General features: G+C 35.7%; 1 protein-coding gene across 1 annotated transcript in view; it reads left to right on the forward strand.

The window, feature by feature from the left end:
- LOC137656661 (sarcosine dehydrogenase, mitochondrial-like) overlaps nucleotides 1-14,498 on the forward strand; it is a 15,495-nt gene extending 997 nt beyond the window's left edge. Inside the window, exons 2-15 of the mRNA XM_068390830.1 lie at nucleotides 2,441-2,571; nucleotides 2,893-3,049; nucleotides 3,448-3,611; nucleotides 4,163-4,310; nucleotides 4,569-4,757; nucleotides 6,373-6,578; nucleotides 7,926-8,088; nucleotides 9,541-9,688; nucleotides 9,906-10,044; nucleotides 11,280-11,474; nucleotides 11,653-11,853; nucleotides 12,506-12,833; nucleotides 12,976-13,100; nucleotides 13,430-14,498. Coding sequence (XP_068246931.1) covers nucleotides 2,446-2,571; nucleotides 2,893-3,049; nucleotides 3,448-3,611; nucleotides 4,163-4,310; nucleotides 4,569-4,757; nucleotides 6,373-6,578; nucleotides 7,926-8,088; nucleotides 9,541-9,688; nucleotides 9,906-10,044; nucleotides 11,280-11,474; nucleotides 11,653-11,853; nucleotides 12,506-12,833; nucleotides 12,976-13,100; nucleotides 13,430-13,903 — 2,763 coding nt within the window. The 5' untranslated portion in view covers nucleotides 2,441-2,445 and the 3' untranslated portion in view covers nucleotides 13,904-14,498. The remainder of the gene's footprint in view (nucleotides 1-2,440; nucleotides 2,572-2,892; nucleotides 3,050-3,447; nucleotides 3,612-4,162; nucleotides 4,311-4,568; nucleotides 4,758-6,372; nucleotides 6,579-7,925; nucleotides 8,089-9,540; nucleotides 9,689-9,905; nucleotides 10,045-11,279; nucleotides 11,475-11,652; nucleotides 11,854-12,505; nucleotides 12,834-12,975; nucleotides 13,101-13,429) is intronic.
- The last annotated feature ends 502 nt before the right edge of the window (nucleotides 14,499-15,000 follow it).

Genomic DNA, 15,000 nt, shown 5'->3' on the forward strand with positions numbered 1-15,000 from the left:
GGAGAGAGAGAGAGAGAGAGAGAGAGAGAGAGAGAGAGAGAGAGAGAGAGAGATTTAATCACCAACAACTTGGATGCGAAGAGAGAGAGAGAGAGAGAATTTATATCAATAATTTGTATAAAAAGAGAGAGAGAAAATTTATATCAGTAACTTGGATAAGGAGAGAGAGAGAGAGAGAGAGAGAGAGAGAGAGAGAGAGAGAGAGAGAGAGAGAGATTTAATCATCAACAACTTGGATGCGAAGAGAGAGAGAGAGAGAGAGAGAGAGAGAGAGAATTTATATCAATAATTTGTATAAAAAGAGAGAGAGAAAATTTATATCAGTAACTTGGATAAGGAGAGAGAGAGAGAGAGATTTAATCACCAACAACTTGGATGCGAAGAGAGAGAGAGAGAGAGAATTTATATCAATAATTTGTATAAAAAGAGAGAGAGAAAATTTATATCAGTAACTTGGATAAGGAGAGAGAGAGAGAGAGAGAGAGAGAGAGAGAGAGAGAGAGAGAGAGAGAGAGAGAGATTTAATCATCAACAACTTGGATGCGAAGAGAGAGAGAGAGAGAGAGAGAGAGAGAATTTATATCAATAATTTGTATAAAAAGAGAGAGAGAAAATTTATATCAGTAACTTGGATAAGGAGAGAGAGAGAGAGAGAAGAGAGAGAGAGAAGAGAGAGAGAGAGAGAGAGATTTAATCACCAACAACTTGGATGCGAAGAAAGAGAGAGAGAGAATTTGACCACCTAGCCTCGCAGTGTTGATTTAAGCCAACATCAACAATAGTGCCCTTGCATTGCGCATGCTTAAGACTGGCGCACACACTCCACTCCGTCGTTGAATATTTCTTTCTCGATCTACTTTCACTTCTTGGCTCAGGAGTTTGAGGCATTTGCACGACGCCCTGGCTGTGGTAATGCTATTTTAACACTAGCCACTTGGCGAATTCAGTGTCGGTGGTTTTTGCATGCTGCGTTCATTAAGTTGATTTTCCTTTTACGTTTTTCCTTATTTTTATGGATCGGATGTAGTGTTTTTCCGCTCCAGAGTTAAAGTCAAATGGATTTTTTTTTCTTTTTTATATATTTTTTTTACTACGGCCAGATCTTAAAATTAGAAATAGATTCGTTGGGCTAACAGACCGTCTTAATAATAATAATGATAATAAATGTACATTTTTGTATACACACGCACGCGCGCGCGCACACACACACACACACACAAAAACACACACACACACACACACACACACACACATATATATTATATATATATATATATATATATATATATATATATATATATATATATATATATTGAATAATAATGTGTTGAATTTATATATTTTTTATTTTGTTATTGTTCCGAGTAAAAAATATTTATTATCCATGAAATATTCAATTGAATTATGAATTTTGAATGAAAAAGGTTTTTAAATCAAAAATTCAATAAAGAGACCTTAAAGGTTTTACTTTTCTACGCCATTATTTGATTATTTATATATATATATATATATATATATATATATATATATATATATATATATATATATATATATACCAAGGAAAAAGAAATCTCAAAGTTAATTCAAGCTTTTCTGTTTTAATAAAAACACATTTTTACAAGACCTTTAACCTTACATGATTGACCTTGATTTTACTGTAATTAACGTGTTAGATAGTGAAATGTGGAAGGATGAATCCGTAGACTGTTTATGCGCACACAAAAAAACGGTACATACATACATTCATACATACTATCTGGCCAGTCAAAGGAACTAATAACTCTCTAACGGTAGTATCTCAACGGGTGGCTGTGGTTTGGCTAACCTACTGTCTAGCCATTTATCTACCTGTCCAACTATCTATCTATCTATATATATATATATATATATATATATATATATATATATATATATATATATATATATATATATATATTTCAGAGTGTATTATAGGCTTAAAAGCAACACTAATGTATGGCAGTACTTTATAAAGCAAATTAATTTAGAATGGTAAACTATCTACGCCTTCTAATCTTAAATATACCTACTCTCGCACCTATGTATGTATGTGTGTATGTAATTATGTTCTAAATATTTATGTTGGTAAAGAAATTATACTTGCTCTTATCATTAAAGTAATCAATGTTATTTCTAATTCATTCTGTACCATATAGTAATTTGTAATATTTTCCTTTCCATTTATTTCGTAATTATGTTTTTGTTAACCGCTAAATATTACCTGTAGTTGCATATGTCAAATAGTTATATACATAATCACCAAAAAGACATAGATTATAAGAATTACTCCCATATTGAACATTGTGATTCCTAGTATAGCGAAAGCAGTGCCTAAGGGAATATACCTAATAATCTCTCTCTCTCTCTCTCTCTCTCTCTCTCTCTCTCTCTCTCTCTCTCTCTCTCTCTCTCTCTCTCTCAGGAGCCATGATGGCAACAGCCCCCATAAGGCAGTGGCGTAAGGTATGGAAGCCACTTCGCCATGCGCGGAGTGCCAGCGGTTCCACGGCCAGTGATGTAAAGGAAAACGTTCCATATAAAAATACTATCAAGGTGGGATTCGTTTTTAGCTTGTACTGAATGCAGAATGAATTAAGCTTTTAGGGTTACTATCATGAAATTTTAATAGATATTTCCTGAAGTAAAATAATTGGGATTTTGAATGGTGAAATAAATTTAGAATTATTTTTGCTCTGATTTAATCACCGTAATGGAAATAAGTAGATAATCAGTTGATTTCACATATGAATTTGCTTTAAACATTTGTGCATGAATCCTCAATCATCTTTAGAATAGACGAATGTAAATTGAAAATATGTAATAGATTAATATAGTAATTAAAAACCTTTGAATAAGATGATTTCTCATCCTCAGGACCAACAAGACTCTTCGTCAGGTGTCAAGTCCGTCCCAACAGAGGCCGACGTCGTGGTCATTGGAGGAGGCTCCTTAGGCTGCAACACCTTATATCATCTGGCTCGGCTTGGCATCACCAACACAGTCCTCCTTGAGACCAACAAGTTAACAGCAGGTACAGTCAGGAACTGGTCTCCAGTTTAAACCCCATTGCAAAGATTTCTGTCTGTAAGATTTCTCAGCTGTTCTTTGTATCTATCTATCTACCTACCTTTTTCTAACAGGCACAGCTTGGCTTTAAACTTTTAGCAATGGTGTCTGTTTATATGATTTCTCAGCCGTTCTTTGTATCCACCCAAATTTAAACTATAATCAATGGGGGTCTGTTTAAATGATTTCTTAGCAGTTTTATCTATCTATCTATCTAATTATCTATATATCTACCTATCTATCGATCAAATTATCTTTTTCTAACGGCCACAACTTGGCTTTGAATTATTATCAGTGGTGTCTGTTTCTATGATTTCTTAGCAGTTCTATCTATCTATCTATCTATCAATCTTTTTTTAACAGGCACAACTTGGCACACAGCCGGTCTTTTATGGCGTCTTCGGCCGAGCGACGCGGAGATCCATCTTATCAACACCACTCGGGAGCTTCTACTGAGGCTCGAAGACGAGACAGGAATCAATCCGGGATGGATCAACAACGGGGGATTGTTCATTGCCTCGAGCAGAGTAAGGCCCTTTTTGACGTCTTCATTCTTGAAGACAGTGTTTAGATTTCAGTTTCTGTTACCCTAATACCAGACTTTATATTTCTTTTTTTTTCGGACAACAAACTTTAGGATTTGTATAAAATTTATTATCAGCCATGAAATTTTATTTCTAAACGTAATTTTAAGGTTTTAGAATTCAATTATTTATTATTCTTTACCGGTACTATACACTAGCACCTACTGTGTATATATATATATATATATATATATATATATATATATATATATATATATATATATATATATATATATATATATATATATATATATACTGTATACATATGTATGTATGCATATATATATATATATGTAATACAAATTTTTACATCTTTGTATTACAACAAACTTGAAACTCAAACACAAAATAAAAGAGAAAATGTCATACCTTTTCGATTTATCCCGAAAAAAATTCTTGAATACATTCAAATCTTTCTCTTATTATTATTATTATTATTATTATTATTATTATTATTATTATTATTATTATTATTATTATTATTCTGGTTGCAGGCTCGCCTAGACGAGTACAGACGCCTGGTAACGATGGGAAGGACTCAGGGAATCGAAAGTTATATATTGGATCCTTCGGAGACGAAAAAACTTTATCCTCTCATGAATATCAATGACGTCACCGGGACACTCTATTGCCCTGGCGATGGTTAGTGCAACTATTTATCTGATATTTTATACATCAACTTTGTCTGCAGACCAGTGGAATAAAACATTTAGTTTGGTTAATACTGAGTTGGATGACTACCAGGAAATACCTGACACCGTCAACAGATAAACCACTTGAGCTTTCATTTCGTCAGATTAACGGCTAACAACTCCCCCCCCCCCCGAATAAATTACCTGTTGAGATGGATAGACAGATAAATAGATAGAGCCTCTTAAAGATACTCATCTTCTTCCGCAGGTACGCTTGACCCGGCTGGTTTCTGCACGGCCCTCACGCGCGCTGCCACTCGGGTAGGGGCAAAAGTGATCGAGGGATGCCCTGTGGATGACATCCGGTGTGTCGAGACGCCCTTGGGAGGGAAGAAGGTCAGCGAGGTTCACACTCCTTACGGGGTCATCAAGACCAACGCCGTTGTCAACGCCACAGGTATGTCCAGGCCTAATTGATCAGTAATTAATAAAGCGCTTCCAGCTGTGAATGGTTAATGATTGATCCAGGTGCGAATAGTGATTAATCCATTGCATTCGTGTCTGAATGATTAATGATTGATCCAGATGTGAATAGTGATTAATCCATTGCATTCGTGTCTGAATGATTAATGATTGATCCAGATGTGAATAGTGATTAATCCATTGCCTTCATGTCTGAATGATTAATGATTGATCCAGATGTGAATAGTGATTAATCCATTGCATTCGTGTCTGAATGATTAATGATTGATCCAGATGTGAATAGTGATTAATCCATTGCCTTCATGTCTGAATGATTAATGATTGATCCAGATGTGAATAGTGATTAATCCATTGCATTCGTGTCTGAATGATTAATGATTGATCCAGGTGTGCATTGTCAGTGATTAATCTAGTACACTCATGTCTGAATGATTAATGATTGATCCAGGTGTAAATATTCAGTGATTAATCCATTGCATTCATTTCTGAATGATTGATGATTGATCCAATGCCTCCAGATGTGAATGAGTAATCTCGCCTGTGTAGATAAGGATGACGAATGATTAATCTATTGCATTTAGCTGCCAATGATCACTGATCATTCCAGGACATTCAATGTTGCATGATAAAAAAAAACATTGATTAATCAACATCTCATTGGATGAATGTCCATCCAATCAGAAGTAAACAATGCCTGATTGCTTAAAGGAATGTTCACTTTGAGGTGATTCAGTGAAAGACTGAATGTATGAATTTTAGCCATACCATGACTCTTAATGAATGTCTAGAGGAATGTCTGTTGTTTCAGGATTGGTCGATGAATAACTGGATGAATGGGACAAAATAACAGTTCGCTACTTCAGGGGTATTTAGTGAATTAATGAATGAAATCCATGATCTCTAGGTTGGCTCATAATTTATCAATGAAAGATTGGATAAATACCAGAGGCTTCGGTGATCATAGATGAATGTTCGGATGAATCTTTGGCCGGTCTTGGGTGGATGAATGTCAGTTATTTCATACTTGATAATTAAATGAATGATTCAGCCATCAGGAGTATTTAGTGTGTGCAAGATGTAAGGAATGATTATTAAAGGATACAGAAAGGGTGAATGAATGAATTCACATTTCTTTTTCTTCCTTGCAGCTGGATAAATCCTGATGATCCATTGCAGAATGCATAAATTAATTAGATCTAAATAACTATTTAATTTATTCAATTGGTAATCAGATTTTTATTTATTGTATCTTGTAAAATTATCAATAAATGAAAAAGGATTTATGTTAATGTAAGATTTCAGTGAAAGGAGTAATAGATAAGAAGTTACTTTGAATGAATCGTGTTTAATCTCTTACTGCCTATTTTATTCACTATTATTACGCAATGTACATAATAAACCAAAAAATCCATTATCTTTCTTATAAATATTACAACGAATAGAAAGCACTTAATACATAAAAAAAACAAGAGCTAAGCGTATAGCAGTAATCTACCTCAGGAAATTTAACCTTAGCTACCCACAAGTTGAGAAATAAGAAAAGAAAAACAAAAAGCGCATCGTCCTAGATTGTTTTGATCTCGTGTCAGGTGCCTGGGCCAACAGCATCACAAACATGGTTGGAGTTGAACTTCCCCTGGCACCAATGAAGCATGCTTATGTGGTCACAGAGAAAATAGACGGGATCGAGAACATGCCCAACGTCAGAGATCACGATTCCTCCGTGTACCTACGGCTGCAGGGCGATGCTCTCTCCGTAGGGGGCTATGAGAAGGATCCGATCATACTGGATAAGGTAAAAAGAGGTCTTCTAGGCTTATTATGTGTGATATGAGTTCTCGTTTGGATAAGGTAGAAAGAGTTTTCCTGAACCGTTTTCATTGATATGGGTTTTATTATGGATAAGCTAAAAAGATGTTGTTCGGACTTCTTTTGTGTGTTAAGCAGGTCCAAAACCAAACCATTGTTCTCTAGTCTTGGGTAGTGTGCCATAGCCTCTGTACCGTGGTCTTCCACTGTCATGCAGTAGAGTTCTCTTGCTTTAGAGTATACTCGGGCACACTATTCTATCTTATTTCTCCTCCTCTTGTTTTGTTAAAGTTTTTATAATTTATGTTTTATGTATTTTAGTGTTGTTACTGTTCTTAAAATATTTTATTTTTCCTTGTTTTCTTTCCTCATTTGGTTATTTCCTTGTTGGGCCCCTGTGCTTATAACATCCTGCTTTTCCAACTAGGGTTGTAGCTAAGTAAGGAAGTAATAATAATAACGATGATAATAATAATAATAATAATAATAATAATAATAATAATAATAATAATAATAATAATAATAATAATAATAATAATAATAGTAATAATAATAATAATAATAATATCAAGTAAGAGAAAATATAATATTATGCTCTTTTCAATCACTGTAAGCTTTTTTGTTTAATCGTTGTAAGCTCTTTATTTCGCTGCTATTAAAGAATGAAATTTGCTTGGATGAATTAAGAGCTTCTTCCCCCTCCCTGATTTTAATACATTTCCTATTTGATTGTGTTTTTTTTTATCTAAAATTAGATTTTTTTATTTTATTTGCCAAGTAACCTTGTTTGTTTATTCCTGTTAGCATGTAGATTCCTTTGCACAGATCTATTTTCGTTTATAACCAAATTAGAGGCACTGACGTCACTTGTATATAATCGACTGACTATTGTTTTGGTGGTGGTTACTGTGTAAAAAATAAGGAGGTCTTGGCCCAATCATTTTTTTATATGCACGAAGCTGCTTAGATACTTTAAATGTCAGTAAATACCCCTTTAAAAATGTTTGTTATTTCTAATTATTTCTTTACTTGAATCCATCTCTCTGGAACTTAAGAATAAGAGATTTGTTGGTTTTTAACTTTACAATAAAGTTTTCCATCATTTCCAAAAAGAAATAATTAGGCAGAGATAAGTCTACTATAGATGTCTGAATTTATCTAAATTTATGATTTTCTCCAAAACTTTTTCCAACGCTCTTTTTGGTCACCTTTTAATTTTCATGTCTTAAATTTCCACTGGCTTTTCATTTAGACAAGTTTATTTCAAGAAAACTAAGTTCATGGTACCGTCTTCTAACTTTTAATTGATTGTCTTTGATTATTTCTTTCACAGTTAGACAGAGACTTTGCCTTCGGTCTGTACGAGCTGGACTGGGACGTCTTCAGCGCCCACATTGAAGGTGCCATAAACAGGGTTCCTGTGCTGGAGCAGACGGGGATCAAATCCACTGTCTGTGGGCCTGAATCTTTCACGCCAGATCATAAGCCTCTCATGGGTAAGTAGAAGAGAGAGAGAGAGAGAGAGAGAGAGAGAGAGAGAGAGAGAGAGAGAGAGAGAGTTGCAAGGAGTTACAAGGATTTTGGACTTCTCAAAGACGTTTTAAGTACATCCGCGGAGACTCTATTTGCTCTTGGGTAGAGCGATTTAGTTTGAACGTTTAGAGAGTTATTATGATCTTGTCTTACTGAGAGAGAGAGAGAGAGAGAGAGAGAGAGAGAGAGAGAGAGAGAGAGAGAGAGAGAGAGAGAGAGAGTTACAAAGGTTTAGCTTAAACGTTTAAAGTTTTTATGATCTTGTCTAACTTATTCTTAAACCTGTTTACCGTGTTACTGTTCACTGCATTCGCTGGAAGTCTGTTCCATGTATTTTCCATAACGTAGCCTCGTAAACATAAATTTGTTTAATGATTTAAAACACAAAGCCATATCCATGTTTGCAAAGGAATATTATTATTATTATTATTATTATTATTATTATTATTATTATTATTAAAACTCCACATAAGTGGAATTCTATTGTTATTACTCATTTTCTTCTTCCTCTTCTTCTTCTTCTTCTTCTTCTTATTATTATTATTATTATTATTATTATTATTATTATTAATCTCCGGTTTCTGATCATTAATAACTCAGTCAATTTTAAATTGTTTGCCTTCAAACTTGAGCTGCAGTATAAACCATATGGGGGAAGTATAAATAAAAGAAAAAACCGTGCCTGTGCAAACAGCGCCCCTATGCACAAAGCAAAAGTTATTTAAAACGATTGCTCTTCGGGTCATAATACAACATAAACTGTGCAATATGAATGACCTTGACCTTGACCTCAAGGTTAGAGGACGATTTTTGTAAACAAATTGATTTTTTGAAAAAACTTGAAAATATCTAGAGTGCTAGCCAGCTCGATTTCATGCAAGATTTCATCCGAGACTGAAAAGAAGGGATTAGGTAGCCTTCCAAGGCAACTTAGACAGTAAAATGCTGGTTACTTGGTTAAAAAGTGTAGTTTATATCCCTTTGTAGGCCTATAATCAATATTATGCTATTCCCAATTTTCCTACTTTTTCAATATGCCTAAGAGCAAATTATTGGTAAATTGTGTGTGGAGTTCTTTCTGAGAATTGCTTCAGCAATTCTAATGTTCTCTAGTTATTATTATCATTAGTAGTAGTAGTAGTATTACTAGCTAAGCTATATCTCTAGTTGGAAAAGCAGGATGCCATGAACACAAGGGCTCCAACTGGGTTAAAATAGCCGATTGAGGAAAGAAAATAAGGAAATAACTTACAAGAGAATTAATTAACAATTGAAATAGCATATTTTAAGAGCAGTACCTACATTATTCCTTCATTTTTTATCTAAGAACCATCCATATAGTATTCAATAGGCGAAAACCTATTTATCATTACTGCGGAAAATGATACGATAATGATCGGAATTTGTCCAATCAGGTGAAGACCCAACCGTCCAAGGATTCTTCCACTGCTGTGGCTTTAACAGCTCCGGAATGATGCTGGGTGGAGGCTGTGGGGACCAGATAGCCAAGTGGGTGGTCCATGGCAGACCCGAATTCGATATGTTTGGCTATGACATCAGAAGGTGATTATAATCTTGTTGCTTTTCCATTGTTGAATTTTGATGATCATAAGTGCTGTCTTGGTATTGTACTTAGATTCATAAATTGTATTAAAGCGGATTTAACTGTGGTATGAAGTCATGGGACATCTAATAGCTGCCAAATGAACTAAAATCATATCTATGCAGGATTCATTTCTATTCAGCAACTAACAAATGTGTTTTATTTTTAATCCGAAAGATTCCACACTCCCCTGAACTCAAACAAAAACTGGGTCATTGGAAGATCCCATGAATCTTATGCAAAGAACTACAGCATTGTCTTCCCACACGACGAACCTCTGGCGGCTAGGAGACAAAGGATGTCTCCTTTGCATGAAGTAAGGTTTCCACCTTAATGTCATTTTCCATGACTTTAGAACTTAAAGATCTTTTCTGCTCTCCCTTTTGCTATTATCTTACATCTGATTTCTCGGCATCATATTGTTTATTTAGGTTATAGGTGTACTGCTCAGATAAGTCAAATAAATGTCAGTGGATGTAGATACAATGTCTTGAGATATTAAGTGAGGATTGGTTGATATTCACAGATATTACAGTACTCATTGGGGATAGTAAAGAGAAATAGTAGAGACTATACTGAAAGATTTGAAAATGTTCACGAGAGAAATAAGTTGTGAGTAATTTGTTAGGGTAAATAAGAACCAGGAGGATGGAGCTGTAAATGTTGATATAGGCAGTAAAAAAAGAGAAGCAGTAAATTCTTTTTAGTATTGGGGAATAGATATTCAAGTGATAAGAGGATAAGAGAAGAGACAGTTTAAAGAAAAGGCAAAGTAAGGTAGTTAGCGGGAATTATGTGAAAGATATAAAAGAAACTTGCAGTTTTCTTCTTAGCCGAACTATGAATATGTATAGGATTTGTTGAACCAACTCTCCTCTATGGAAACAAAGTTGGGATATTAATTTGGAGTGAAAAAAATGGTGAAAGGTGTAAAAGTTGAGTGTTCCTGTGGTAAATGCGGAATAAGAAGAAGTAATAAGGCAGGAAATATGGAGGAACAGTGATATGGTAAAACAAAACTGGTAGAGAAAAGGAGAATGGATCAGTTTGTACTGAGATGGTTTGGTCATGTGGAGAATATGAAAGATGACAAGCTAGTGAAGAGCTAGCAGGAGGAAGAAAAGAAAGACAGAGATAGATGAAAAAGTTGTGTGAAAGAGCTTTTGGAAATGATTTACCTCTGCATTGAGGAAGTGATCAGGTGCCTAAAGGATATAGGTAAAGGACACAGTGCGCATCAGGGGGTTTGATGTGCCGCTAGTGAGTCTTCTGTGTATGAACATCAAGCTCATGAAGTATGCTGTACAGGAAGTTTATCCATGATTCAGCAGTTCAGTTAGGAATGTGAAATAATCTTTTCTTTTCGCTTCCCGGGAGAAACCCTGTTATAACTTCAAGAAGAGAAGTACAGCAACTTGTTGATTTGTTTATTTCTATATTTTTGTTGTCCAATGAAAACTAGCCTTACACGAATGTCTTCTCATCTTAGTCATTTATATCAATTCACCAATCATAAGGATTTTAACTTTAATCCAAAATTATACTCTGCAGATTCTGGAGGAACAAGGCTGTGTATTCCAAGAACGCCACGGCTGGGAGAGACCCGGATGGTTCAATGAGAATCCAACGCCTACGCAGCCTTATGACTGGTATGGCGCCTACGACACTCCACTCAACACTGACCAGAGATACTGGGATGCCTTGGTTGATGACTATTCGTTCGACTTCCCCAAACATCACTCATTGGTAAGTTCAGTAAGGGATAAGTTAGTACTTCACAATCTTGCTTTGGCAAGTGGAATTCATACCCAAAGAATGCTAGTTCATCTTCTAGATCATTGCATTTTAATAGTATTCTTAATATGCTGAAATGATTAGAACTCTTACTTTGACACCATATTTATCAAATAATTTTTATCCCCAGATAGAGAAAGAGTGCATGGGATGCCGTAACGCAGCAGCTGTGTTTGATATGTCATACTTCGGTAAATTCTACATAACAGGGCCTGATGCTCAGAAGGCAGCTGATTGGCTGTTTTCTGCGGACGTCAGCAAAGATGTAGGCGTAACAGCTTACACATGCATGCTCAATAAGAGTGGGGGCATCGAAGCTGATTTAACTGTGGTATGTAAATCATAGAAAGAAATTAGAATTTCAGTTGTATGACTAAGTATTTAGTTTTTTATGTTGACTTTGAAAAGATATTTGTTTCCTTTTCACAGAAATTATATTTGTTTAGTCTAGCACTCATGGAGCACTGTGAGTGAGCCCAAGAAGTTTAATTACTAGTATTTTAAAACAAACCTGGTTTATGTTTGGGTAAAAGTCGCTCTTTTACAAAACATAACGATACTTTTATGGGTGAAAGGTCTTTGTTCAAGTATTCTATGTCAAAATTTTGGTTATTCAAAAGATTCTACATTTACTTTAATTGGGCAATTCCAGAGATAACAGTTCTTTCTTTGCTTTGGTCCATTAGCTTTTCTGTTTAGCAAGCACCCCATTGCAAACAGATGCTGAAGGAACGAAGCTAAGATGAAGTAGATACTTTCTTAAATGCAAATTGAAAAGAAATTTATTTCCCCCAAAAAATTGTAAATGTTTACTTTTATTGACATGATTCATATAAAATGCTACCCCAATATTCCACTTCTAACATTTTATTTTACATTTGAAAAAGAGCAAATAAATGCGGAAAAAAACTATTTGGAGATGATATTAACCTTTTAGTGCACTTTGTAAAGGATGAGGATATAAGAATTTTATCCTTCACCAGAGCATCTGCGAAGGAGGGCAAGGTTCACCTTGCGACCCAGCTTTTGAAGGACGAGGCTTCTACCTAGCAGCAGGAGGCGCTGCAGCTCTGCAGAACTTAGCCCATGTCCTGAAGGAACTGAGGACGCATGAATGGGATGTCCAGTTGATCAATCACACCGACGACATGGCCATGCTTTCTGTGCAAGGACCCAACAGCAGGGAAATCCTTCAGAAGATTTCTGATGCAGATTTCAGCAACGAAGCCTTCCCATTTTCCACACACAAAGTCATCGACGTGGCTGGCCACAAAGTGAGGGCACTGAGGCTTTCCTTCGTAGGAGAAATGGGTAAGATCTAGGTTGATATCTAAATGCTGTTTGTTTCCCAATAAGAAAGCTTTTTGAAAACAAAACAAGATAAATTGCTAGGTAATGAATATGCGAAGATTGTACTTGCAAGCCTTTCTCAGTTCATTCTCCTTCCCCATAGGTTGGGAGCTCCATATTCCCAATGAAGCTGCTGTTGATGTCTACAAAGCTTTAATGGCTGCTGGTAAGCCATTGGGTCTAGTCAACTCCGGCTATCGTGCCATTGATTCTTTATCGTGCGAAAAGGTAAGTTTTCTATTTTATAAAAAAGTAATATTTGATTTATTCTAGTGCTGTATATACTGTGCTTTCTCATTTGTCTACAATTCATTAATTTATTCTCAAAATTACGATATGCAAAGCTGCTTCAGACTTACAGACCATATGCTATAGAAGATATTTTCCTAGTACTGGCCTTTCTCGTTTGTCTATGATCCATTAATCTAAACTCAGGTCTACAATATGAAAAGCTACTTTAGGACGACAGGTCACATACTATAGAAAATTTATTTCCTAGTACTTGTAATTATCAAAATTCTAGTTTTTAAATATTAATAATATTATGATCATCTCAGGGCTACAGACACTGGCATGCTGACGTCCGACCAGATGATACCCCTTTGGAGGCTGGTCTGGCATTTACCTGTAAGCTGAAGACAGACACCAATTTCCTTGGTCGTGAGGCTATAGAACAACAAAAGCTGCATGGCATTAGAAAGAAACTTGTGACCATCACCTTAGATGACCCAACAAAGCCACTTTGGGGCTTAGAAGGCATCTGGAGAGACGGAAAACCTGTTGGCTATGTTAGGAGAGCAGACTACACCTTCTTCCTTGGCCGGGCTCTCGCATACGGTTATGTACAACGGCCTGACAAGGCAAAGATAACCAATGAGTTTTTGAAGACGGGCGACTGGAAAATTGAATCAAGAGGAGAACTCTTAGATGCTAAAGTTCACATTCGACCACCATTCGACCCAAAGAACCTCAGAGTCAAAGGGTTCTATGAAGAGATTCCAGAAGCACAGTTGAGTGCAGGAGCTCAGTGAACCAGATAGAAGAAATACTAGTTTAGCACACAGTCTGTATACTAAAGGGAATGCAGAAATATATGGCACCTAATTTGGAAAGATTCTTCGAAAATTCAAGTTCATAAAACTCTAAAGAGTTTAGCGTTGATTCATCTCATAAAGCAATATGAGCTGTTGTAGCTTCAGAATTTTTTCTAGCATATGTAGCTATACTCACTGTGTGCTTCTATGTCATTTTCTGGATTTCCTACCAAACTGGAGATTATTTCCATAATGGAAAGGCTCAGATATGTCCCACAAGCAGGTATCCTGTTTGGTGTGACTTGCATCATCTTTACTTTAGCCCTGTAATTTAACAATACTATGGAATATCGCTTCCAAAGATTTTGTCTTCTGTTGATGAGTTTTATGTTTAATCATAGCCTGATTATGTTTATTACATACTTTATCTCCCATATTTTTCCAGTCACCTTCTCTTGTGCCTATGAAAAATCTTATGTTCTGGGCATCAGAGGAGATTACTTTTCATTTGATTTGAGGTGAGCCATATTGGTTCTTTCTGTAAGATATTTCACGATAGTTATAAGAAGTATGCTCAAAATGTTATGTAGCTTTTATACTGTGATATAATATATTTTATGAAATAAAAACTCCGAAACATTATTCTACGAAACCTTCATCATGTTTTTCAAAATATTTTAATGGCAGCTTTGAACATCATTGCAAAGGCTTACTAAGACTGTAACTCAATAAGCACCACGCAGAATTGCAACTGCCCATGATAGTCATCAAAATTGGTGTTTAAAGGTGAAACCCCGAAAGACTAAGACTTACTATTCATTCAGTCTTGTTTCATGATTCCTCTTCATTGGATTTGATTGGATTTAGGCTATTAGGCCTAGATGTGGGACCTGGGGGCCATTCACTACCCCTGTGCAACTGAGGGAAACCCGCCCAGTTGTATCATGAAACAAGAGTTAAGAGGTTAGACAGAAAGATTGAACAAAGGAAGCAAGAACAGAACTATAGTTGAAGGCTGAAAAGTAAGTGTAGCTAGGGCCCAAAAGGAAGTTGCTCCACTTGAGGTGCACTGACGACACTCCTAAAGGAAACCT

This window comes from Palaemon carinicauda, chromosome 17 (genome assembly GCF_036898095.1).
Source record: "Palaemon carinicauda isolate YSFRI2023 chromosome 17, ASM3689809v2, whole genome shotgun sequence".
Taxonomy (NCBI): domain Eukaryota; kingdom Metazoa; phylum Arthropoda; class Malacostraca; order Decapoda; family Palaemonidae; genus Palaemon; species Palaemon carinicauda.